The 27,160-nt window shown below is 35.1% G+C and overlaps 1 protein-coding gene across 3 annotated transcripts in view; it reads right to left on the bottom strand.

The window, feature by feature from the left end:
• CSMD3 (CUB and Sushi multiple domains 3) overlaps positions 1 to 27,160 on the bottom strand; it is a gene marked incomplete at both ends in the record, with an annotated part of 1,162,760 nt that overhangs the window by 234,246 nt on the left and 901,354 nt on the right. For all 3 annotated transcript variants that reach the window (XM_080909303.1, XM_080909302.1, XM_080909301.1), the window contains 3 exons: positions 14,448 to 14,642; positions 22,227 to 22,414; positions 26,640 to 26,778. In XM_080909303.1, coding sequence (XP_080765429.1) covers positions 14,448 to 14,642; positions 22,227 to 22,414; positions 26,640 to 26,778 — 522 coding nt within the window. The remainder of the gene's footprint in view (positions 1 to 14,447; positions 14,643 to 22,226; positions 22,415 to 26,639; positions 26,779 to 27,160) is intronic.

Raw genomic sequence — 27,160 nt, forward strand, 5'->3', positions numbered from 1 at the left:
AATGTGTGAATGGACCATCATTGTTTTTGAGGCACCATTTCAGACATTGAGATATAATGCACATCCTATAAAAGTCCTCTCTGAGAGTGCAAACTTGAGGGAGCTTTATCTTGTTAACAAGTTGTGTAACCAATGTGACTATCTAGTTACTAAACATTCTTCTCATCTCTATAAGAATTTCAGCACGCAGAAGTAGCGACCTTCCATTTCCTACACTCGCACCTCCATGACAGGCACAAACCTGTGATTCTGTGATAAAGCATACATGACAATGACAACCACTTAAGATGACTGCTAGTGAATTATTGAAGCTTTGTGAAGCTAAAATTCTTCATGCAGTTTAGTTGGAATTGGATTTTTTGAGACATTTTAAATGATGCTAATCTGTTACTTTTTAAAATTGCTTAAAGCACAATTATGTTAGTATAATACGATTTTATAGAGACAGCTTCTTTGCAATATTTTCTACTAAAGCTTCAATTCAGTGTTGCTCTCTTTGGAAATCTGTCTTAAATTAAATGTTATATAAAGCCCCTATTGTTTTATAGCACACCATTGGGTAATTTTAGGGGAAAGATCAGCTTACAACAATTTATAATGAGATTCATTGTCCTTTTCTGGTATGTGTGAAGACAGCTATAGTGTGCTCATACATGTAACATAAATAATAATCTTTAAAAATAAAGCAGATGAAATACGCATTATTATTTTCCTATTGACTAAATACATGCAATTTAAAATTATCAAACCTTAAAAGTGTTTTATGGCAACATATCTTTTAATTCTACTACTAATAATAATAACACTTCATCCTTTTGGAAATGAAATTAAAATATTTAGTCTTAAAGTTGAGCTTCACTTTTTACCAACCATGCTAGAGAGAGAAAGAGAGAAATATGAACTGAAATGGCGAGAGGAGGCTTATGTTCAAGCCCACCCAAACACAGGTAAGGAACTGCCTCCTTTTCTTCTATGGGTTTCCTAGGGCTTTAAGATCAATTAGACCTCAACAATTCCAAGAAGTTATAAGGCGTGGACATGAATGCAGCAGGGAGCTTCCTTAACTGCTTTTCTCCTTCCTGGAGAGAGATGGTCTTAGTGGTACCTTCTACGGCACATTGCTGTCCGCAGGGAGGAGCTGACACCTTTCATTTTGTTAGGATGCTTTAAGGACAAAACTACACGATTGCTTCCCAAAGGTAAACAGAATCATTTGAATTAAAGTCTCTTTCAGGGCATTTATCTCTGGCTGGTTGCTGAGGGGCATGCGGATGAGGTTATCTTCTTTGTTATAGACCTTTAGAAGATGTCCAGTAGAGGTACAAGAAGCAATATTAGTAGACATATGGAAAACATATGGCCACCATATCCAAGTTCAGATCATCATTTCTTTGTTACATAAATTCAAGAGGAAAATTCTAGTCTACCTGGTATCTATAACAACCAAATCATTTTCTATCTGAGGTTTAGTATGTTTGAACTTATTAATATAGAAGCCAAGGCATAGTGATATTAGTACTTTAACTTTCTTTATCAACAGTAGAAATTACAGACATCAGTATTTTTATCATAATGGTGGCACATATCTCAATCTATTGTTTGTGTTCCTCAGTACTGAAATCTAGTCATTATTAGACCTAGTGCTAGATGTCATAATAAACTGTGTAGATCAGAAGTATTTTACTCAATTATTTATGTTTATAATCACAGATTGGTTTTGTTCTCAACTTCCTTCAGAGAAGCTTTTGATTGCAGAAGATTAATACAGACTCCTAGCTGCTCAGGATAAAAGAATTCCTGACCGCTGGAGCTCAATCATTGGTGGAAATCTGTACCATATCTTGCCCTGAGTAGCAGTCTGGCCTCTGGACATGGTATAGCGGTTCCACATATACACACTCATAACATCTGTGTTCACTCTCACATGAAAAGTCACCCACAAATGCTAGCATGGAAGAAATTAGTGCTATACACCTACCTGAGAATCTAGTAATGACTATGGATGGAGTTTTATGGGCAGGGTACATAAATTTCCATGATAGAATAGATGTACACACACACACACACACACACACACACACACACACACACACACACCTCTACCTGTATCTCTGTCTTTTTATCAATCTATCTATCCATCTATCTATGCCCACCGATCTATCGATCTACCTACCTACCTATCTATCTATCTATCTATCTATCTATCTATCTATCTATCTATCTATCTATCTATACCCAGCAATCCATCCATCTATCTGTCTTTCTGTCTGTCTGTCTGTCTATCTATCATCCATCCATCTACCTATACTCACTGATCTATCTATCTATCTATCTATCTATCTATCTATCTATCTATCCATCCATCTATACCCACCAATCTATCTATCTATCCATCTATCTACCTACCTACCTACCTATCAATCCACCCACCCATCCATCCATCCATCCATCCATCCATCCATCCATCCATCCATCCATCTCTCTCAACCTATCTATGTATCTATCTATCTATGTATCTATCAATGTATGTATCTATCTATCTATCTATCTATCTATCTATCTATCTATCTATCATCTATCTATCTATCTATCTATCTATCTATCTATCTATCTATCTATCTATCTATCTATCTGACCAGTTAGTACCCTTGGCTTACATTTACATAGTTTTTGAGGATGCAAATTGTGACACTCACACTTGTACTATCATTGCTGTCTCACTAGCCTCCTCTCCCTATGCATTCATTGTTGTATCTGTATCCTTTGATACCTGTACTGAATTATAATTTTGGCTTTCTCTTTGAACTTAGGCACTTAAATGACATTTCTGAGACAGCACTCGAGTTGTGTCAGTGTGGACCAAGTTTAGAAATCCTTACTCTAGTTATGTTATTTTTTACTGTCTTGCTTTCTGTTATTCTTCATCTGTTCTTATCCCCCCAAAAATGTTTTCTGGAGGATTTCTTTGCCCTATGAAAATCAGGAGTATTTTTATCTGTATTTGGGACTCTCTCATTTCTTATAGATATATCAGTTTCCTGAATCATAAAAGACTTGAACTAAGCTTGGAACTGGGAAGAAATACCTTGTATTTGAGTTGAAATGAGGCTCTTTAGAAACCGCCTCATGCTCTGCTAACATTTCTGAAAACTCAGTCTAATTCACAGAATTGTGCATTGAGGACAGGGACCGGAGTCTCAGATGCACAAAGCTAAATTTTTCCTTTGTGTAAATATAATTCTCCCTTAGGAATCTTGGAGAAAATCTTTGAGAATTTTGGTCACTACAGGTGATAATGTAACTTAGTAAAATTTCCTTATTTAACAAAACAAGAGAAACATTGACTAAGTTGATAATGTTATTTTACTTGAAACTATTGTTACTTTACCTTGTAAGGTGAACCAGCTGTCTGACCACTAGAACTACCAAACTGAGGTACTCATATAGGTAACATGAGACAAAAGACCAAAACAAAAATGCCAACTTGATTCTCATAGAAACATGATAAATATAATTTTTCTTTTCTTCATCATTATTAAGTATTAGTAAATTACATTATTGAGAAAAAGTACCAATTATTCAAGAATGAACAAAAAGTATGCTACAAAGCAAAAAGCGGTTTTGAATTTTTCAGGTTCCCAATCATTAGAATTACAGGCATCTATCACCAACGCGGGGCAATTTTCCTTTGTTTCAATTCCTGTAAAATTCTGTAAAGCAGAAAGGTTGTCTTTACTCTCCTATGTTCTTTTGCAGATTGCCAATAACCTTTGCTGCATTATAGATATGTTTATTAAATAACAGCATAGCTTTCATTAATTTTGAATTGCTTACAGCATTTCTGTCACCAGCAGAAGTAAGATTTTATGATACTTTGTCTTATGGCTCACAACATTTGAATGACTGTATGAATTTAATGTTATGACTAGTGGAGTTTACTTACTTTAGTTGTAAGGAAAAAAATCAGTGAGTTAATTCAACTTTCTAGATGTTTTTTTTTCCCATTTGATTCAAAATCAGAAATACATTATAAGGTACCTTTGAAGTATGAGTTAGAAGCAGAAATGACAATTTAGATTACAAGTAATGTGGATATGATAATAATAATAATAATAATAATAATAATAATAATAATAATAATAATAAAATGACAAGCCACCATTCTTTTGGAGATGTGGGTTAAATATGAGCTGAAGTACAGTGGTCACAAAAATGTGCAAAAATAAATGTACCGAATAGCATTGGTTTTCAGGAAATTGACCTGCATATAGGGTCTTTCACATAGTATCAATGAACAGCATCAGAAATTTATGCAACATCATTAATGATGTCTAGACTGCTATGCTTGAGGCAGACTCTCTGGAGAGATAATGTATTTGTGAGTGCCTAGAAAATGGCAGGTTCTGAATAACATCAGATTTCCTTCTTATTTCCTTGTAAGTAATATTTTCACCCTAATATGAAAACAAAGCCTACCCTGGTTTTACCCTAGTTTTCTCTTTTCACAGTAGAAAATGTAGCATCTACTGTTTGTATTGTCAGTGTCTTTTATCTGTAAACCAGATTACTGTGGGCTGCTGATGAAAGGCAGATATAGTTGATGATGCTCAGAAATTATTTAGGAGTACAGCTTGATTTTGTGGCTCTCTCATCTTCATGATCTAATTATGTCTAATTTTTAAATGATAGCAAATGCTAGAAGTTTCAGTATGTGTTAGCTGGGTAAGTTACATATGCATTCATAATAGAACACAACACTAGAGTTTTGTATACTTTTAAGACCTTTGTAATAAAAATGTTAGCTCAGATCCACAGTGGGGAAAAGGACCATTCTTAGGCCTATCGTACTGACTTCCATGGATGGAAAGAAATGGTTCCTCCAAGTTTTCTTCCGATCTCCACATGCAAGTATTCATGGCACACATGTACACATATGCAAATGAAGCAAAATGTATTAAAAAACTTTTTAAAATTTTATCCTTAAGTCACATCCGAATAAAAGATTTAGGAAGATTTCTTTAGCTATTTGTATCTTCAAAGACAGACAACATAATTTCCTTAAATTTAGGTCATAAGAGGTTCCTAATGAGAGGTCACACTGATGACAGAAAGTTTTAAATGTTTCTAGTTGTCTCTTCAACTGGTGTGGAAGGAAGGCTTCCCCCCCCCCCCCCCAATACTTCCAAAGTGAACAATATGGTCTAGTGGGGATTGGGTGTTTAACAGATTTATTTGACAGATTTATACATCATTGGTGAGTGAATGAACACTTATCGTATAATAAAGTATTTACATCAGTATTAATGAAAAAAACTTATTTCATTAAAAAATAAACCCATTTCAAAGGAAACAGCAGTACATATTTACAAAAGAATTGCTAGAACTATAGCTAAAATGTATCTGTTAAGTCATTATTTTTACTCAAACTTATATTTAGGAACAAATGTGAAAACACATTTCAGACATTTAGTTAAAAGTTTTGTATATATCTGTCTTAATTTAACATTTTAATACAGCCTAAAGTTTTATACCAGAAATGAAGTGAAAAACTAATCTAACCACCTATTTTTTGATACCACCTATTAATTTTTAAGATAATTTAAAAAAATGGCTACAGTTTGGATATGTTTGCCAAACTACTGTAATAGAAACATAATACTCAGGGCACATCTGACAGGCAGAACCTCTAAAAGGAAATCAGGACATGAGAGCCCTTCCCTCTTTCACAGAATGATGCTATTACCACTGGATTAGACTTTTATGTGGGGAGTAAGTTAATGAACACAGATGAGTGTGGGTACCCTCCACCCTCCCTTATGGAGTTATGAAAGGTAAACATTTCAACCTCTACCTCCATCTTCTTGTAACTTGCAGAAAGGCACACACTTATCTTATCCCCATGTTCCTTCCATTTCTACCTCTTCTGTCTTCTTGTTTTTTTTGCAGGGAGGCCTACACTTGTCTTCTTTCCTCTGTATGCCACCAGTACATCTACCAGCAAGAAGGTCTGATCCAGATGTGAATTTCAGATGTGAAATCCAGATTTAAATATTTCAATCTTTAACACGATATTAAGTGTATGTATTTTCCTTTTTCTTTGTCTTTTATTAGATATTTTATTTATTTAAATTTCAAATGTTAGGAGTTCTCTGGTGTAATTTTTGGGGGTAAATTTACTGTCATATCATCTGCAAATAGTGATATTTTACTTTTTCTTTTCCAATTCGTGTAACATTGATCACATGTTTTTGTCTAATTGCTCTGGTTAAGACTTCCTTACTATATTGAATAAGTAGGAAGAGAGTGGGCAACTTTGTCTAGGCCCTTTTTTTTTTAGTGGGATTGCTTCAAGTTTCTCACCATTTAGTTTGATGTTGGCTGTTGGTTTGCTGTATATTGCTTTTATTATGTTTAGGTATGGACCTTGGATTCCTGTTCTTTCCAGGACTTTTAACATGAAGGGGTGCTGAATTTTGTCAAATGCTTTCTCAGCGTCTAGTGAGATGACCACGTGGTTTTTTTTCTTTGAGTTTGTTTATATGGTGGATTGTGTTAATGGATTTCCACATATTAAACCATCCCTGTATCCCTGGGATGAAGCCTGCTTGATCATGGTAAATGATAGTTTTGATGTGTTCTTGAATTCTGTTTGCAAAAATTATGTTGAGTATTTTTGCAACAATGTTAAGGAGAGAAACTGGTCTGAAGATTGATGTTAAGAGATATTAAGGGCCAGTGATAGTTGCTTCTTATTATTTTTGTTGTTATAGGTAGAATTATGTTTGTATGAATATCTTCTTTTGGGATTTGTTTTTGAAAAATTACTTTCTTGCTTTTTCTAGGGTGTAGTTTCTCTCCTTATATTGGAGTTTTCCATCTATTGTCCTGTATAGGGATAGCTTTATGTAAAGATACTGTGAAAATTTGTTTTTTTTTCCCAGGAATATCTTGGTTTCTCTATCTATGTTAACTGCAAGTTTTGCTGAATATAGTAACCTGGGCTGGCATTTGTCTTCTCTTAGGGTCTGATGTCATCTGTCCAGAATCTTCTAGCTTTCACGGTCTCTGTTGAAAAGACTGGTGTAATTCTGATAGGTCTGCCTTTATATGTTACATGACCCTTTTCCTTTACTGCTTTTACTATTCTTTCTTTGTTTTGTGCATTTGGTGTTTTGATTAGTATGTAACAGGAGGAATTTCATTTTTGGTCCAATCTATTTGGAGTTCTCTAGGCTTTAAACATTTTGTGTAGCTGGACAAAACTTACTAAAGTACCAACAAAAATATTCCAGGCATTCTTACGTTGTACAATTTAAAAAATTCAACAAAAGCCTACCTGTGTAATATCATAGAAGCACAATAGTTATTTAAAAATATGACTTTGAATAACCACTAACTCATCTCTCTTCAGTACCTATATCTAAATTGTATTAAAGATAAGGTACAAATAACTTTTAAAATAAAAATGTTTTTTGAGTATTAATTTAGTGTTGAGTTTACATATCACTGTACTGTGATTGAGTATGTGTCATCAATATAGAAACCACCTGAAGCTCTTCAGTAACTCAGTGTTTAAAAGAGTGCCTCATGTAGGACAGGCTGGCTTTAAATTCTCAGTGCATCCAGGATTTCTCTTCAACTCCTGACTCTCCTGACTCTACTTCCTTCAGTTTTGCAACCTGCCTTAATCCTAAAAGTATTCCATGACAAACCACTTTGAAAGACCTTTGCAAATAAAATCTAGTGGATAATACAGTTGTATTCAGATAAGAAAGATAAGAGTAATATCTTCTGCCATAAAGAGGCAGGCTTGAAGAAAATAAAGGAAAGTAATGAGAGTTCCTAAGGCAATGAAGAATACTTTGCTAAGCTAATTAGTAATGTGAACAAAATGACAGTAAAAAGAAAATTCCAGCTATGTTTCTAGTATTCCTTAAGTAAAGGCAAGAACTTTACAACAAGGGTTCTCAGTGCTCCAGACAATTGCACACTATCCTAAACTCATTTGGTCAGAAGCAAGCTCTAGTTATAATCTCCTAGTCCAGGTTCCCTTGCCTGTTTACCATCTTTCTCAACTTAACTCAGGAACAAGTAGTCTTGCAAGATTTTTTTAAATGCAAGACAGGTGTTTCTATTTTAAAATAACTGAGAAAGATAGTCAAGCAAGAGTTGAAAATATAACTTTTATGCCTAGGTTTGTATCAATGGAGAGTCATTTGAGAAGTGGGAGTGTCAATTGAGAAAATGTCTTCATTCAGTTGGCCATTGTTGGCAAGTCTGTGGGCTACTATTTTGAATGGTGTTCATGTGAGAGATCCTAGCATACTGTATGCTGTGTCATAGGTGGACAAGTAGTGATTAGTTATACAAATGCAGGCCATTAGTATAATGAGAGGCAGAAGAATGCAGATCTCTGAAAGTTCAAGACCAGTTTGCTCTAAAAGGTGGGTTCCAGAACACCCATGGTTACACGAAGAAGCGTGAGTAAACCACGGAGAAAGAGTGAGTAAGCAGCTTTTCTCTGTGGCGTCTCCGGAAGTTCCTACCTGAACCCCTATCCATGCTTACCTTCATAGGAACCACCAACCACCACCACCACCACCACCACCAACAAAAGCAACCCCTTTCACCCTGGTTGATTTTGGTCATGGTATTTGTCACAAGAACAGAAAGCAAAGCTAGAGACCAGTAACTGTAGAAATTCTGAGTGGGAAGAGAAATGTGTGGTTGCAAGAAAAATTGATGACAATTTGTAGAGTATATAAATGGAGGCAGAGAGAAGGAGAAATGGTGTGTTGAGCAGAGGATGTAGACCTTAGTATTATATTTAGGTTTGTTGTTGTGGTTGTCTTGGTGTGTTTTGCAAAGCCATTGGTGTTTTTGAATTCATCCTTATGTAATCCCATGCATAATTTAAAAGTCATCCTTACTTTCATAAACTACTACATGGTGAACAGAATAGAAAAACCGGTTACTTGAGAAGTAATAACTGGTAGAGGACTCAGTGCTCTAAGCTAACTTTCACTGTTCCTTCAGCTAAAGTAAGTCAACATGATGATTAAGTAGGATATATATATATATATATATATATATAGATAGATAGATAGATAGATAGATAGATAGATAGATAGATAGATAGACAGACAGACAGACATAGCTAGATGGATGCAGAGAGATACTTTCTCTATTTGCCTAATTTCTTTTCTTATATTGAATGAGATTTATGAATAACCCTCATACATGACTGTTATTTTAATCCCATCTGTTTTTTAGCAACTACATTTTTGTTCAACAGATGCTTCTGAAAGTTCAAAGGAAAGAATTGGTTTCTAAGAACAGTTTTCTTATGTTAAATTCAAGAAAATTATGGGCATACATATGCGTTTCTGCTGCCTTTTATAAAAGTGACAATCTCCTATGATAAACTGCAGGGCTTTTCATCACTGAGCAGAAATTACAGCACAATGCAATTGTTTTGTACCTACTACTGACCGACATAAATCTTAATGTGTCTATCCTAAGCTCTTTAAAACATATTTTAAGATGTAAAATGAGTATTTAGTCATAAGCAGAGATAATAAAACCACCCATTAATTTCATTTCACTTTGTGAATTGCTAAGCTTCTGCTCTAGCCCAATAAGCATGCTTTAAGGGTCTTTGTAAGTAAATTAATGTCAATGGTTAGCCAGAATTGGTAGATGACCAATTCATAGCATTTTACGTGTTTCTTGGGTGAATCTCAGAAAACATTAAGAAGGCAAACAGAGTTATGTTATGAGTTTTTTATACTATAACCAGGTGGTTTAAGTCTTACATTAAAAAGACAGCACAAGCTGTGGTCTCAATACCCAACACACCAAGACAAATAGACATACAAAACATTTCTTTATTTTGGGCATTATATATCTTTTTCTAGCAGGCAGCTATCCACTGTTGAACATTAAAGCATAGCTTAACATGCCCTGACAATATTTTAAAATCCTTAGGCTCCTCCTATTGCATAAGTCATGGTATGAAAAACTATACAGGAACAGCCATCTAATTCTGCAGTAATATTAAACTAAGGAGCACTGGCCTGAGCCTACTCTCATAGAGAAGCAACTACTACAACAACTGGAGAATATAATAGGAAGAGACAGAAGGAAGGGATGTACTGCCACATAACTGCATTTCTACCAAACTGGATGGATGATGTCACACATTTATACCTCAAGGTGAATCAGAGAAAGTTTCACAAATATCCAGAAAAGTTTATTAGAAAAAAAATTGTCAAAAATAAAAAAAAAGATTACAGTGGGACAGAGAATATAATTATTGAATTAAATATAAGTAATTTTTGCAATAGTATTTAATCACTCATAATTAGAAAATTTCTCCTAAAAATACCAATTTGTTTTTAAGAACAATTTTTTAGGATCACTTACATATGTATTAGGCAATAATTGACCCTTAAATGCTACTATATTAAAAAGCCAGCCAATGTTATATATACTTCTGATTAAGGAAACAAATAGGTTTCTATCATCCTTTTTAGTCCTCTAAAATATTGTTAATTCTTTATAAAATAAAAAAATTAATTTGATAACAAATACATTGAAATACGTAATATATTTTCACTAACTTCATAAAATATTGTAATTTAAGCCATACAATATATTCCATGACCAGATATACTATCTAAATATTGAATGCCACATAGCTAAACTTACATCTAAAAATATTATTTAATATTAAATATATCTAGTTCTAAGTTCTAAGTTTGTTTTCGCTAACTGTAGTAAATATTAAGTTTTATGACAAATTTATCTTCAAGGTATTTTTTTTTCCTATAAGTTGAGAATCCACTGAACACCACTGATCTAGGCTGACTCTGAAGACTTGTGTAAGGTTGAACTGTGCTAGGTCTACGAGCAATAGGCCTCAGCCTTAAGTGCCACACTGCCTTTCCAGAATCTTTCCACACTTGGTGCAGTGATTTCATGTTTTCATCCCAGCCTTGCCTTAAGACAGTCACTCAAAAGAGCTGTGGTCATATGCGCTTTCAGGACAGGGACTTCACCTAAGAGCCACTTTGGAAGCATGCTTGCTGCTCCTTGTTAAAAAAAAAAAAAAATGAATCCACTGAAAAATTTGACTTGATTTTCATAAACTTTCTATCTGAATAAGCTAAAAGTAATGAATGTCTCCATATTCTATTAATGTACGTGAAATATGCAAGTACTCACATATTAAGAAACATAATAGTTATGTTTATTACCAAAATGAGATATATATATATTTGTTCAGTTGAATATAATATGCAAAGCCAAGTGAAGCACATGACTCAGCCACTTGTGTTCTTCATGGTACTGCTGAAAACAATGGCCTCCCTCTACTAATCTGCAAAGTTGTCAATTACTTTCAGGGGCTCTACATGTATGCTTTGTCTATTAACCAGATCCCAGCAGTCTAATGAACTATTACACATTAACCCAAAGTTCAGCTTTCTTTGGGCTATAATATCAAAGGATTCCTTCCAGGTGTGCTGTCATGGAACTTGCTCTGTAGATTGACCTTGAACTGAGAAATCTGCTTCTCTCTGACTCCTGGGATTAAAGGTGTGTACCACCATGCCTGATCCTAAACTGTTCATGGCCACCATGCCTCAAGGTCTGGATCAAAAGCTTAAACTGTCCAGATTAAAAATCTGGATTAAAGGTGTGTCCTCCGTTTCTAGATTGTAGTTTATTTCCAGATTAAAAGTCCAAACTATCCCTTGTTCAACTTCAAACACAAACAATTGTTGGGAGCCGAAGTCCACACTATGCCACATAATGATCTTCTTCTCCCATTCTCCCAGTGTGAGAGCAAAACGTCAGGAGCCCGAGCCCCACTCAATGACCTCCTAACCCCATTCCCCCTACATGCGAGCATGGACTTTTCCCAGGGACCTGGTATTTACACAATAATTAACTATACTCCGGAGTTCCTCAGTCCCAGGCCCTTGGTGCTTACACAAGATAAGTTACAACTTCAATAATGACTGTGAATTCCAGTGGTGCCCAGGTCTCCCAAGAAGGCAGTTAGGCCCTAAATCTCCTAGCTAATGACTGACAAGATACCTTCCTCTGTGTGCTCACCCTGCATTCAATCTCCCTGTATAAAAGAAAGAACCTGTGACAATTAAAACAGACCTTGACGAGTCTCTGGTCTTGCTCTTCTTTCTCGCCCATTTCTACCCAGGGTAGGTCCCCCTCGATCCCATGAATGACTGGATCCCGCGGGATAGGGCAAACAATAAGCTTAGCTGGATGGGACCTTTCCAAAATTAGGTCAACAGTCCAATAATCTGTTTATCTCCTCAAACACAGGATTCACCTCTACTCCATTTTCTTGTGTCCCTTTATTGCTTGAGCCATACATTTTGTATGTTTTTTTTAAGCTGTAACTCTTGATCAGAATGTTCCTTGTAAGGGTAAACCATCATGTTAACGTCTAAACTTGTTTGATTCGACACTTCTTTTGATAATGTCATGACTTGAAATCTCTTTACTTCAGCCTCAGGCAAGGTCTGCCTATGAGGGCAAAAGGCAGCTGCATTCTTCACCAAAACATCAAAAGAACAATCATGAGAATTCAAATCCCCCTCAGCACTGAGACTTCCATATTCCTATAGAATGGCCCATTAAAGCCCAGTTAAAGCAATCCCTTACTTTCCAAATCCAAATCTCAAAATCCACATTCCTCCAAACAAAAGCATAAGAGGAATGCCTCAGTTCCTGGCACAAACTTTTGTCTTACTAAGAATTCCCATTACTGAAATTGCTGAAGAGGCACCATGACCAAGAACTTTTATAAAGAACCACATTACTTAGGACTGGCTTGCAGATTCTGAGGTTCAGTCCATTGTAATGAAGGCAGGAAACATCGCATTGTTCATGGGTGCATGTTTCTGGTGGAACTGAGAATTCTACATCTTTTTCCAAAGAAAGCCAGGAGCAGACTGTTTTCTACACAAATAAGGGGAGGGTCTACAAGCTTACTCCCACAGCAATACACTTACTTCAGCAAGGGCATACTTCTTAATAGTGCCACTCCCTAGGCAAAGCATATTAAAATCACCACAATGGGTAGTTCTAAATAATTTTCTTTCAGAATGATTCACTTACTAATATATCACTAATGTTCAAACTATGACTGAGCTATCTTACAAGATCTTTTTATTTGTTTAATTTATTATGAGTTGATATTTTGCTATGTATCTCAGGCTCACTGAAAACTGACACACCTCAGCCTACTAAATTCTGAGGTGACAACCTGGTATTAGAATTTGACTCTGTATTTCTTTAAAAAAAATTGAAGGGGAATGTGAAATATTCTAATTTAGTAGATAAGAGAAAGTAAGCTTAAAGAGATCAAATAACTTGGGTAAATACAAAATCGCCGTAAATAATCATGTCAAATGTATACATTATACAAGAATAAGTAGACATATATAAGGAATTGACAATCCATTTATTTTATCATCATATCAAGGACTTTTTATTATCTCTCTTTATTTCATTATTTAAACTAAAATCTAAGGAAATGTATTTAGTTTTGAATAACGGACCAATGCACACACAATCAAATAGATTCATGGTTATACAAACATCTATTTATACACATGAGTGCACGCACACACATAATATATATTATACATTTATTATATATTATATATATAGTAATTGTATATCTGTACATACAACTAAAGATCCCAAAAATAAATGTTCTTTTGCTTTGTTCTGTGAATTTGAATATTTTTTTATAATTCAATTATGTTTGATTCAATTCTATATCTATTATAAAAATCATGGTTGTGACTAAATGGGTTGATTTTTATGACTCACTGGTGGTATTCATACTTGGAAATTCTTTCCCAGGTGACATCATTTTCTAATAGCCTGTGTGCACCTTGGCATAATGCATTAAGGTCATTCAACTGACTCACATGTCTGGATTAGCCTTCTACAGTAAATCATTTGATTGGCCCTGCAAGGCCTTTTTATACAGAGTTGTATACAAACATAGTTTTAAAACACTGCAGCATTGTGTTTTCTTTTAGACCCCTTCTTATTTAGAGAAATGCATATTCTGTTCCTTATTTGAAATAAATTTTCACATTTATAACACAGTTATTGCATTTATCTAGTTGTGTCAAATTATCACTTAATCCAGATGATGCAAAACCTGGATAAATACCTGTGCATTGAGACAACTCCCTTGTTATGCACACTACATTCCCAAAGAGGAAGCTAAGAGTAAATGCATTCTCCTAAATATATTCGTATGAGATTCTTCTTTCCAACAGTTTATAAATGATTCCTACTGCCTATCACATACTGGTACTTGTAGTTTAGAGGAATGACTTTTTATAATATAGAATATTTATATAATAATAAAGGTTATTAAAAGTTGTATTTCTTACCATGACAACTTGGTAGGACTCTATTCCATCCAGGTCTTCCATCATCTCCCATGATACAAGTGAGTGTTGAATAACCTTGGAGAACATAGCCAGCATCACAGTAATAGGTGACCGTTGACCCCAATTTATAATCCATTCCAAGTCTGGTACCATTCATTATGTTCCCTGGATCAAAGCAGGACTCCCGGAGTTTTGCTGTAAAACAATGTCAGTACGTTAATTGTTTTGAGATACATCCTTTTCCTTTGATTCTTATACAGGATGCTCATCTCCTGAAAAGCAGCAACTCTGTGTTTAGAGAGAACATAAAGCTAATCGTGTGAAAAGAAAGTCATGTGCTGCAATGTGCAGCCTGGATACATTTAAATCTGCTTCCAAGTTCAGAGATTTAAACTATTTCTACGTCCAGGCACAAACTCCTCCACACATTCACAAAAGCTCCTTCTCTGTATCAGCTTTAGGGTTCACACTGGAATAGCTGCAGGAAACAAGGTATACTGTGTCCATGAGTCCAAGACCTGTAAATTCAACTTGCTAGAAATTTCTAAAAGAAACACTTCAGTTTTCTATATACTGAACATTGCACTGGCAAACAAACAAACAAACAAAACCAAATTAAAAAAAAAAAAGCCTAACAACACTGCAGTTTTAAAATGAGCAATAAGGCAACCTATCTACCTAAATAAAACAAAGTTGGCCACTGTTCAAGTGTCTTTCACCTCACAGGTTCTAAGTGTCCACCTGTTTGAGCATGGTTCACTTTAGATACCATGGTTTAGTACGTACTTAGTACTAAACTGTCTATACTGAGCGTTACAGATATTTTTATTATTTATCTTTGAAAAGTACAGAAGAACACCTATGTACAATTTTATTTTGCTAAATATGATAAATAATACAAAATGGGCCTCTGCATGTACATGCATGCATGTGTGTGTGTGTGTGTGTGTGTGTGTGTGTGTGTGTGTGTGTCTATACATGAGTTGTAAACACAATGCTGTTTTTACAAGGGTCATTAGTATTATTAAAGGATGCTGGTATTTCCAGAAAGTCTTAAAAGCAGCCACTGAGAGGTACTAGAACAAGTATGTAGTTTGAGTATAAAGTGTTCTAAAAATACTTTAGAAAAGATCCGGTAGAGTAATTACAGAACCAATTCAGTAAAAATTGACCTTCATGTATGCAGAGGTTAATTTTCTTATTTTGTAAGAGTAATTTTCTTATTCAGTCTATTCACAGTGAACAAGGCAGAGAAACACAATGAAAGTTTAAAAGGAGCAGTAACCTAACCTTTATCTCAAGTTGAAATTAGTCTGTAATGAAAAGTTTGAATTAATATTTCAAAATATTAATCTATTTTCTGTCACTGTTGCTAACATTCACCTTCTAGAAAGTATACATAACCTTGTGGAAATTTATTTTTTACTCTCAATAACAAGGCATTCAGACTATAATGCAAATACTTTGACTAGTTTTTTTTTTTTCAGGAAGAACATTGGCATATTTATACTATTGCTGTGGCAGATTCTTTTATTGCTAGGTTCAATGTGGATGAAATCATTTATCTTATGATTTTTATGCATTTTAAATAACCTTGGTGAACAGTTTTCAAAATAATACAGCCCTTGTTTACTACCATGTGTGCCATAGCATTTACATCTGGAAATACCTGATATGAACCCAGAAAATCTTTACTATTATTTTTATGAATCCTATGTTTACTTCATTGTGATGAACAGATAAAAGAAACGAGTTTTCCCTACATTTTTCCAAGTAAAATATATTAGGTGATAAATTTTTTGAGTTTCTTTTGTGATATTTTAATTTTCCTCTTATAGAATGTACACTAGATGAGAAGTCAACATGAATTTGTACTCATCTACAATAAGGCAAATAGGCTTCATCTCATGTAGAATTGCAACGGTATATGGATAATGGTTTCACAGTAATATTGGAGAAGACTCTGACAAGGAGATGCTTAGTTTTAACAGTCACTATGCTACAATCAATTAGCACAGTTGCCATGAGCATTTGTACGAAATGCTATTCCTGTTATCATTCATCCTGTGGCTTTTGTACAATGTTTCCTAAATTAGAACACATAGTAGAACCTAGATCTAGGTATAAAGTAATGACACCTCTTCCTTATTTAGTTCAGTTCTCTCGTCGTTCCTATCCTTCCTACTTGCTGTTTCTGCAGATGTATGCAAAGGCTGTTCACCTAGTGTGTGTGTGTGTGTGTGTGTGTGTACACACAGTACATTTCTAAAGTTGCTTATATCCCAAGAATGTTACTATAATGTTTTTCTTATTATCATACCTGAGAAGAAACACCTACCTAAAAATACTTTTACAATGCTCAAAATTGATCAAGTAACATAGAAATCATTGCGTAATTCCTTTGTATATAGACAACTTGAGGCAATAAACATGGGGTGTGAATAAAATGGACAGTGTTTTGGCTCTTAAGATTCCGTTCATTTAATATATGTAGAAGTCTTTAGTAGACTATAGGAAGGTGTGGATTGATGCTAAGGTGATATATGATTGCACAGTGAAGAGGTAGGCTGTGAAAAGGTAAGAAAACAGAAGAGGAACAGATGTTGGAGGAGATCATGATGGAGCTGGGGAGAGTAGACCTGAATCCTGATGGCCGTAATTGGCATTAGGTAGAACTGAATATTTTTAAGGAATTTTATAGGTCTTTTATCTCTTATAGAAGAGCAGTTTGGATCTTGTCTATTGGATGTAGTCTTATTGTGTAGAGGGTTTGTGAATTGAGATTATAATATATAAACCTGCATGAAAAGCCATCGGGCCTTAGAGTCATGTTTGTGCCAGGCGGTGGGGTAAAGAAACAAGCTGGGACAGAAGCACCAGGGCCAGTGAACCACGTTGGAAGGGAGTCTCTCGAAGAATGTAGCTTGTGGACTGAGAAACAGCTTGGCTCCATACTAAAAGCAGCTCCCATGGAGCAGAGGGAGATCGCAGGGGGCAATAAAGAGATAAGCCAGATATTTAATATTTACTGGAACAGGAAGGAGAGACATATCTTTTCAATATTACGCCAGGGTAACACAACTCAACGGATAAGAGATAGGACTGTTGAGATAAAATGGAATCACATTTTTCTTCTTCTTTTTTTTAATTGGATGTTCTCTGCATTCACATTTCAGATGTTATCCCCTTCCTCCAAAACCAATCCCCCTCCCACTGCCTCCACGAAGGAGCTCCCTCTCCCAACCACCCTCTCCACCGGGAAAATGAGCCTTTGCTGGACCCAAAGCCTCTCCTCCCACAATTTTGATCAGTCATATTACTTTTGGCAATTTACTTAAACTTGTCTTTCCAAAAATGTTATTCATAGGAGAAAATGATTTTTATGCATATTTCTTCAAAATAAGCCTAAATATAGCAAGGCTTGTTTATAAAACTATGTCTTTATTAGCATTGATCCCAATCAAGAGTAACCATCACACCTACAGGTGTGACTTAGATTCATTTGAAATTATCCAAGATTGATTCCGAGAACTGCTGACATTTAACATGTTACGGAAGATACAAAACAGACAATTAAACAAGCAAAGAAACAGAAATGAAATGGAAACAGATGGATGGACCAACATGCTACAAAATACTATATCAATAAAATGTTTAAGTAAATTAAAATATCTGAAGAAATTATTAGCTGTCAGCATGCTTTCATTCTTAAGAACTACCAGAGAAATCTAATAATGAAGACATTGCTTATTACCTGTTAAGTTTATGACATTTAATTAAAGTGAGAAAGAACTTATAGGGAAAATTATAAACCATTACTGAAAGATGTTAATGAAAACGTGAGTAAATTGAGAGACTGGTTGTATTAATAGATGAGAAGATTAAATGTCACACATCAATTTATTCCCAAATGATTTATTAGTTCAACATGGTGGCAATCAAATGTAATGAGTAGAAGAAGCTTAATTCTAAAAATGAATTTAAGGTTCAAAATGTGACAGGTATCAAGGACAAAATTAAAAAAAAAAAAAACTACATAAAACTAAACTGTTCTGGTTATAAGCCCATTGCCTTGGGCTTAGTTCCCATTTGAGGAAGCTATTGTTGAAATTTCAGGAGGTAGGCAAATCAGGAAAAGCAGGGCAAGGGTATGCCCTGGAGGATTGTGGCTGCATATCACCATGTTTGCTTGTATCTTTTTGCTTCCAACATACCATGAGGTGAGCACCTCAATGTCTGCCCCAAATGCTATGGTCCTGCCTAACCACCATTAAGTAGCCAGGGTAATAGGACTGGAAATCTCTGAATCCATCATCCAAAATAAACATTGTCTTCTTTGAAGCAAGTCTGTTCATATTTTGACACACCAGTTAAAAAAAGCCATCTGACATATAGATACTACATTTTATTACAGCCATCTTACTGTTCTGAAACTGTGTCTAGAGACAGAGAGACCAGTAGAAGAGACTAGAAAGCTTTAAAAAAATACACTGGGCATGATAGTTGCCCACATTGGCATTGTCTGTCCGGAAACGGTGCTAAATTAAGCACTTGATTAATCACATAGTAAACATAAACTTAGAGGACTGCTGTACAGAAAATAAACTCACATAAATTAATGACTGGCTGAGAAGTAGAAAGCACAGCTCTAAACTTTAGAACAATGACAAGAAGACATGTGTATGAAACGTTGAAATGAGAAGGGTACTTTTAAGCAAGAAATAAAGGGTAGACATTATGAAGGGAAGTTAAAACTAAATAGAACACAAACTTTTAGATATTTGAATAACAGAAACTTGAATAAGGGATAAAAAGAGAATGCTCCATTTTAACCAAAAGTGGAATTCAAATATTAATTGTAACACAAATGACATATACCGAATATGAATGTACATGAAATAAAATATTTTCTATAAATGAAATTCACTTTAAAAATTGTGATTATTGTAATTCACGAATCTAACAAGAAGCTGTCAGTGTGCAAAAAGTTAGCTGCAACTAAATACTTCTGGGACAAAATTGATCAAATGTCAATGATCTGATAACCATGAGATTTAACAATAATTTACAAAAAAAACCATATAATTCAAATCTCTTAAATTTCTCAAGTTCTAACCCTCTGAAGTTTAGTGTGAATGGGAAAAGCCTCTCAATGTTTTTTTTTTTTTTTTTTTTTTCTTAAAAACCTGGCAATATGCAATTAATTTGAAGCCTTTTCTACTCTTTGACTCAATAGTCCTCCTACCAAAAATACAAATGTCTTAATGGGATTCTGACATATACAGTCACAAAGACACATAAAAGAGTGTTTCTTATTTCCCTACATAATTCCCTTGCAGTAGTAAAAACTAAAATAACTCATCTATCAGAAATAAAACAGAAATTTAACTATAATCAGTTATATTCAGGAGTATAATAAATAAATCACACACATATATGTATATATATATATATATATATATATATATATATATATATAATTTTGTTAAACTCTTAGAAGAATAAAGAAAACAGCAATGCATAAGAGATGAACATGGATGAAATGGTTGTATGAAAATCAGATGAAGTATAGACAGTATTGTAGATGCCTTATTTACTGCTCTATTGCTGTGAAGAGACACCATGGCCAAGTCGGCTCTTACTAAGGAAAAATTTAAGTGGCACTTGCTCACGGTTGAGTCCACTATCATTATGGCAGGAAGCATGACAGGATTGTGGCACTTTGTGCAGTAGCTGAGAGCTGCATCCTGATCATCAAGCCAAGAAAGGAAAAGAGACTAGACCTAGAATGGATGTTTAAAGTCTCAAAGCTCACACTGAGCAAAACCCTGTCTGAGACAAGGCTACACCTAGTCCAACAAGGCCACACATTCTAATCCTTCTGACTAACTATCCAATATATGAGCTTATATTGGATATTATAAGATGCTTTTTATTCAAGTAACCACGGTTCAAAGGTATCAAAATATGTATAAGCATTCAAATAAAAAGGAAAAAGTTAACCGACAAATCTAGGTTTTGGAGGGCACCCTGAAAATGAGGCCATGAATTGGAAAGAGAGCAGGGGGTCATGGGCCATAAGATGGTTTGATAGAAAAAAGGAGTAAGAATGAAGAAATTAGATGTTATAATCTCAAAAAAATATATACCCAAGGATGTCTGGAAGATATTCTAAGTATCAATTATGACTTACTCCCAGCTAGTTCGCGGATTCCTATCTGAGGATATGGAGACCATCCCTTCAGTAGAGATGGTCATATGGTATTCAAGACCAACTCTTTAGAAACACCACTGACTGTCAAGTCCACAGCTATATTTAGACAACTTCTGAAAAACTGCTAACATCTTCATGGGCAGATTAACTAATACTTGCAGGAAACTCCAGAAAAGAACTCTTACCCCAAATACCCATTGCCTACACAAGTAACTGGTTCATGTCTCTACAGACAGGCCATTTATTACCTAGACCTGTGTAACAGATGCCATGCAGAAGGTTCACGTTTTCAACTGAAGTCACAGTTTAAGCATGTTTATGTTTAGGATTTATCAGTAACCTCTGCATCTTTGAATGCCTTCCCAAATGACAATAAATAGGCTTTTACTTGCAGACCTATGAACACTTCTTTTCCCTAATTACAGATGCAAGTTTGATACCAAATAGAAATAGAATTTACATTGTACATGTGATCCTTGAATTTTAAAAACAACAAAAATAAAGGATCATTCTTATAAAGACGTATGTTACTATATCAACTCTATCTACTGGGTAGATGCTTTAAAAATTATTCTTCTGCATAATTGTTTTATTTTTTAAAATTAATGTTGGTCACTGACTCAGTGAGTGAGAACACTTTTTATGAAAATATAGGGACCTAGTATACATTCTTAAGACATTGGTAAAAAAGCCATAAGACAACTTATAACCCCAACAGTAAGTGTAGGTGATGAAGATTGATTATTGGGATGGCTAGAAATTAGTTTATCCAACCTTGGAAGTTCCAGGTTTAGGGATAGAACCTATCACATGAAAATAAGGTAGAAAACAACAGAGTAACAGTGTGTTCTCCTCTTATTTCAGTGCCCAATCACATAAATGGTTGTACTGCTGAACACATACCTAAACACATGCACACAAATACCATATCTACAAAAATAAAGTACAGGAAGATACAGATATTTATAGGAAATAGCACATGGCAACTAAACAATGAATAAAACTTGTCTCTTATGTATTAATTTACATTTAAAACAAGATATAATCAGTAAGTTAGAAAGTAGTCTATGATTCAGAAGACAAGATTTATAAAATATCCATTGACATTATAAAACAACTATCAAAATTTTTTCAGAGGCATAGCTATCACTATATTTTGCTAACTTTCTTATTAATATCAACACAGTTACAATATTAAGATTTTTTTAAAAAAAATTGAATTCTGTTCTCTGTTCTCCTTTGCTAAAAGAAATCTCTGAAATCAACACTTTAATAAAATCTAAGTCTCTCCAATGAAATAGCTTTTATCTTTCAATATTTTGTGGCCTCATTCTGCTACCACAATATACTAATTAATAATCTCTTTGCCACTTACATATCTTGGGGACAGTAATTAGAGAAATGCTAATTCCCTTCTCCCTGATGGGAAACCACATTGAGAGCTCTTTTGTGAGATTAAGCTCTACGGAGGACATACTGAATCTCACAACGTCCAGTGCAGAATGCTTAACCCGTAAACGTCATTCCAGTTTAGTGAGGATGCTGAGACTGAAAGGCATACTTACCTTTATACTCTAGGTGAAACCCGGTGTAACTGACAGATCCATCACTCCGAAAAGCCAAGTGCATGGTGTTTGAGCTGCTCTCGATTCTCTCTGGTAACTTGCTGTCTTGAAAACTTCCAATCAATGGACTATTACTGTCTGGGCCATCGTATATATAGAGGAAGTCATAGTTTGGTTCTATGCTAAAACTGAAAGCAAAGAGGGTAGGGTATTACTAAAAGGGTGTTACCAAAGCAGATACAGAGCCAAAGAACAATAGATCTTGGCAAACAAGTCTGATATAAACGTCAAAACAAAAACTTCTAAGCACTCTCCTATTAATGCAGAAGGCCGTGGTTCCGTATCAGAAACTGTAAACACGAATTGAGAAGCCAAAAAACAAACAAACAAACAAACAAACAAAAAAAAAAAAAAAACCTAGAAGAGCCCCTGTCTCCAGTGGATACCCCACCAAGATTTCCGACTCCCCAACAGGGACCCAGCGCCCACCCAAGAAGAAAGCCTTCTCAAATGAGATGGAAGTTACACTGTACCTTTCCATTACAGAAATGTATTTGTGTCGTTGGCACCGACCTCCCCCATCCCTGTTAACATTACAAGAATCCTCTCCAAAGAAGGAGGAGACAGTAGCAAGGAAGACGTAGAGAAGACTTGCTCTCCTTCCCTAGTGGTGGCGGTCAAGCGAACAAGTGTCAAATGCCTTTGGCATTTTAAAAGGATGTGCAATCATTAAGGCAGAGTTTTATCAAGAATGAGTAAGTTAGCAGACAGAGACAATTACCGTGCAGGCATTGCAAATAGACGGACTTAGAATGAAACGCACCCAATGGATGTGTCTGCTTATAACACTGGGAGATGTGTTTGCCAGTTGCTCATCCCAAGAGCACTCAGGGTGTAATCTCTGGCAGCTCACATACCTGCACAGAACTTACACTGTGCCGTGCACGACTGTTCCTTCAATTGATATTGTGTGAAACCTGGGAGGGCGGTCTTTAGGTGCTATCAGGGGCCAATGATTATTTTTTTGGTTGGGGAGCCAGCTTGGCTTAGGGAATTTCACCTTGGCCTCTGCTCTCCAACTGAGTAAACATTTATCTGTATCTGTCAAGGTCTGGGGGCAAGAGGAATCTCCCAAAGACCAACAAGAGTCTTTTCTTTACTGCCCTTCCCAAGGTTCTAAGATGTGGAGAGTTCACTTGGATTGCGGTGGCTCATTGGCTGCTCATATACTTAAATAAAATGTTCTACAAATGAGAGAGAGAGAGAGAGAGAGAGAGAGAGAGAGAGAGAGAGAGAGAGAGAGAGAGAGAGAGAGAGACAGACAGAGAGAGAGAGAGGGAAGGAGGTAGACACAGAGACAGACAGACAGATAGAGACAGAGAGACAGAGGCTGAGACAGAGACAGAGAGAAAGAGAGGGGGAGTAGTTTATCTAATCAAAACCAAAAGAAAGCAAGTACTGGACGTTACTAGTCAAAAATCTATAGGAAAGGGAAGGTCATCTTGATATTTACAATGCTCCTGTTGACAGCATATGTAAAAAGAACCACAGATAAATGGGAGTGTTGGGGAAATGGAGTGGTGTTGGGAATAAGATGTATATTTGGGCTTTATTTATTTATTTTCTAAATTACATATTATTTTGTAAGATACTTTATATTAGTAAATTGAAATACATATATGCTTTTAATTTACCATGACTTTTATATTATAAAGGTGTAATCTTTTCATTGTTAGGCATGAAAACACAGCACTTTAAAATATATCAGGTATCAGAATAAATCAAACAATACATGTAAATATCGTTTTTAAATTACTCAGCAGATACTCTATTCTGTACTAGATATCTGTTGATGAAAAAAATATTTTCTATTAGAATAATACAAAGGAAATCATATTTATAGACTTTCAAACTTAGATAGTGATACAATGACTTATACGATAGGAGATTCAAACTCACATTATAGGTATGAAAATATCTTGCATAATAAACATTCTTTCACTTTAAAAAGCCATGAGTGTTATCTCAGGATGATTATGGTTTGCATATATTCATGAGGTAGATAACCCATTTATATAATGTTAGTACCAACTACATATTGTTAATCATTCAGAAACAGTAAAAGAAAAACTTCACAATATTTGTATTTCCTTAAGATATTTCAAACAAACAATATAAAATGTGAAGTTTCTGTGACTTATTCTTTTTTAAATTTTTTAAATTGGATATTCTCTGTTTTTACATTTTAAATATTATCCTCTTCCTCCTTCCTCTCCCAAGCCCCCCTCTACCTCATCACCCTGGCATTCCCCTACACTGGGAAAATGAGCCTGCATAGGACCAAAGGCTCTCCTCCCATCGATGCTAGACAATGCCATCCTCTACTACATAAACTCTTTTACTCTTAATGGTTTCCAGTTCTAGTCAGTTTATATGTGCAAAAATGATCAAGGAGAAAGATAGCATGGTGAATTGTTTACTAGACTTCTCCTATGTAAGGGGCATGAGAAAATTAAACAAAAGGAAACAAAACTTCCCAAACATCACTTTATTCAGAAGCTTGCTAATCTCAACTCGTTAGTTTGAAATCCTGCCAAATGGCTCACAGGCCTGAATTTTGGAAACTAATGATATTTCATAGAAGATGTCAGGGTGGGCCGCATCTCACTGATCTTCGTGGACTATAGCATTCGGAATTTCCTCTTTCATTGGGAAAATTTGATTTTTTTTCCGACTCCTTGTCCATCTCACCGACAGTGGCTCTAGAGAAGCAAGTACTTTGCAAAGGATTCAGCCATGGGTTCTGGTGTTTGGGACACTGACATTTCAAAGGTGGACACCAGATATTCCATTGAATTCCTAGCTTTGCCCCCATGTAAATATGTAAAGTACTGAAGATAAAAGGGAAAAATTCTTTGGGAAAATTTAAGTTCTTATCTGCAATGATCCCTCACATACAAACACCAGAGGGTGACAGGCTTATAGAGCACTATTATAAAATTTGCTCATACCAACCCTGTAGTTTTTGTTTTGCCAGTGAACGTACTGAAACTCTGAAAAGTCAAAGTTCTCCTTCATGTCACACCATAAATGACAGAATTGGAAATTAAATTTCGGTCCTATACTTCCTGCAGTTTAGCCTTTTATTCCCAATTTATTTGCTAACTTAATTTATAAGAAGCAAAGCAGTGTCTCAAACATCTTGATAATTTCTATTGTCTTAAAATGGAATTTCTTCAACAGCAAAAAACGGGAGTAATAATCTTATTTACCAAGGAAGTCCTTGCCATTATATACTGAAATAAACAACAATCTCATTCTCACTGTCTTGCCAGCAACAAATATCAATTATAGAATTGAGATGAATTATAAACATAGCATTTATAATAATAAATATGAATTATAGAAATTTTACATGTTCCTAATTTTTGTTGTTTTTAAATTACCTGTCTTTTTAACGTGGCTTCAATATATTAGAAAATATTTTATGTTTGAGCTTAATGTTTTACACAAATACCAAAACAGCTATGTTACTTAGAAAAAACTTAGAAAAAAAAACTTACTGGTTACAGCAATGCTTGTGAACATAAAGAAAACTTTCAAATTTGTACGGTCTCCGGAATTTAAACAGTGCATATATATCAGGTGCCTTCCCATCGCCCCCCTGAAATTTTTAACCTTATCCTGCCTGCTTTGAGGTACTGGGGACTGAATCCATAGGTTTGTCTATGCTAGTTGGCTGCTCTGTTTCTGTCCTAAACTCCCAGCTCCTGCATCCCCTAATCTTAAATCAAAAGATGTCTTACTATGTGATAAAATCTTGACTTCCCATAAGGAAAACAAGTCTTTTTTTTTTTTTTTTTTTCAAATAAAGCAAACCAACAAACCAACACAAAAAAAGAAAGAAAGAAAAAGAAAGAAGGAAAGAAAGAAAGAAAGAAGAAAGAAAGAAAGAAAGAAAGAAAGGAAGAAAGAAAGAAAGAAAAGTGATTAGATTTTTCCAAATCAGCACTAACCCCTCTGCAAGAAGAGTTTTGTTGCAGAAAATATGAGATCAAAAACATTGAATAACTGACTGCTTAATCTTACAGCATAAAATTATCAGCTGATTTTTTTAAACCACTGGTATTAAATACGGAGAGAAATTAAAAATAATTGGGATAAAAGTTTGTTTTTCAATAGACTTCTGAATCACTCCCACCCGGGATATCTGGAGAGGATTCTCACGCCCTCTCCCCGAACCCCTCCCCCTGCAGAACCGCTGATCTTGGAGCAAGAGGTTTAAATCATTTATTGGAACTTATTATTAGTGCTGGCACTCATTTTTTAAAAGAATTAAAAACTTGCCTAGTACAAATGCCAGGGCAAATTAAGCATAAATGATTTCATACATGGAGAGGTTTAGAAACTCACCTTATAAAGGCCAGGGAGATAACATAATCCGTATTTACGCTGATGGTCCAGTCACAGTCCCTGCTGTGTGGGTACGGATGAGGGAAGTTTGGCGAAAGGATAAAGCCTGAAGATCCTGTTAAATTGCCTCCACAAGGTGCTTTAATTTAAACAAGCAAACAAAATAACTTAAGAAATTAATAGAACCTATTAACTGTCAATATTAGTGAAAACATTTCTTTGAGGGTATGTGAGACTACGTATACTTCATTTTCCCAGCACGGGATGCTGGGATGCTGCTTGCTTTTAAAGAATCCATTAAAATACCTGACACACATAAATACATACAAACACATATAAGCAGATATATACACACAAACACTGATACTTTGTTTTACTGGCTTCCAACACAGCCTTTAAGAAAAGCGTAAAAAAAAAAAATCATTTGTGTCAAGTAAACTGAAAACCATCAGGGAAGCAATTAAATAGTGGTTTCTCCATGGTTACTAGGAAAGAAACCTGAATGCTACTAAAAGAATTGG

This window comes from Micromys minutus (assembly GCF_963924665.1).
Source record: "Micromys minutus genome assembly, chromosome: 33".
NCBI lineage: Eukaryota > Metazoa > Chordata > Mammalia > Rodentia > Muridae > Micromys > Micromys minutus.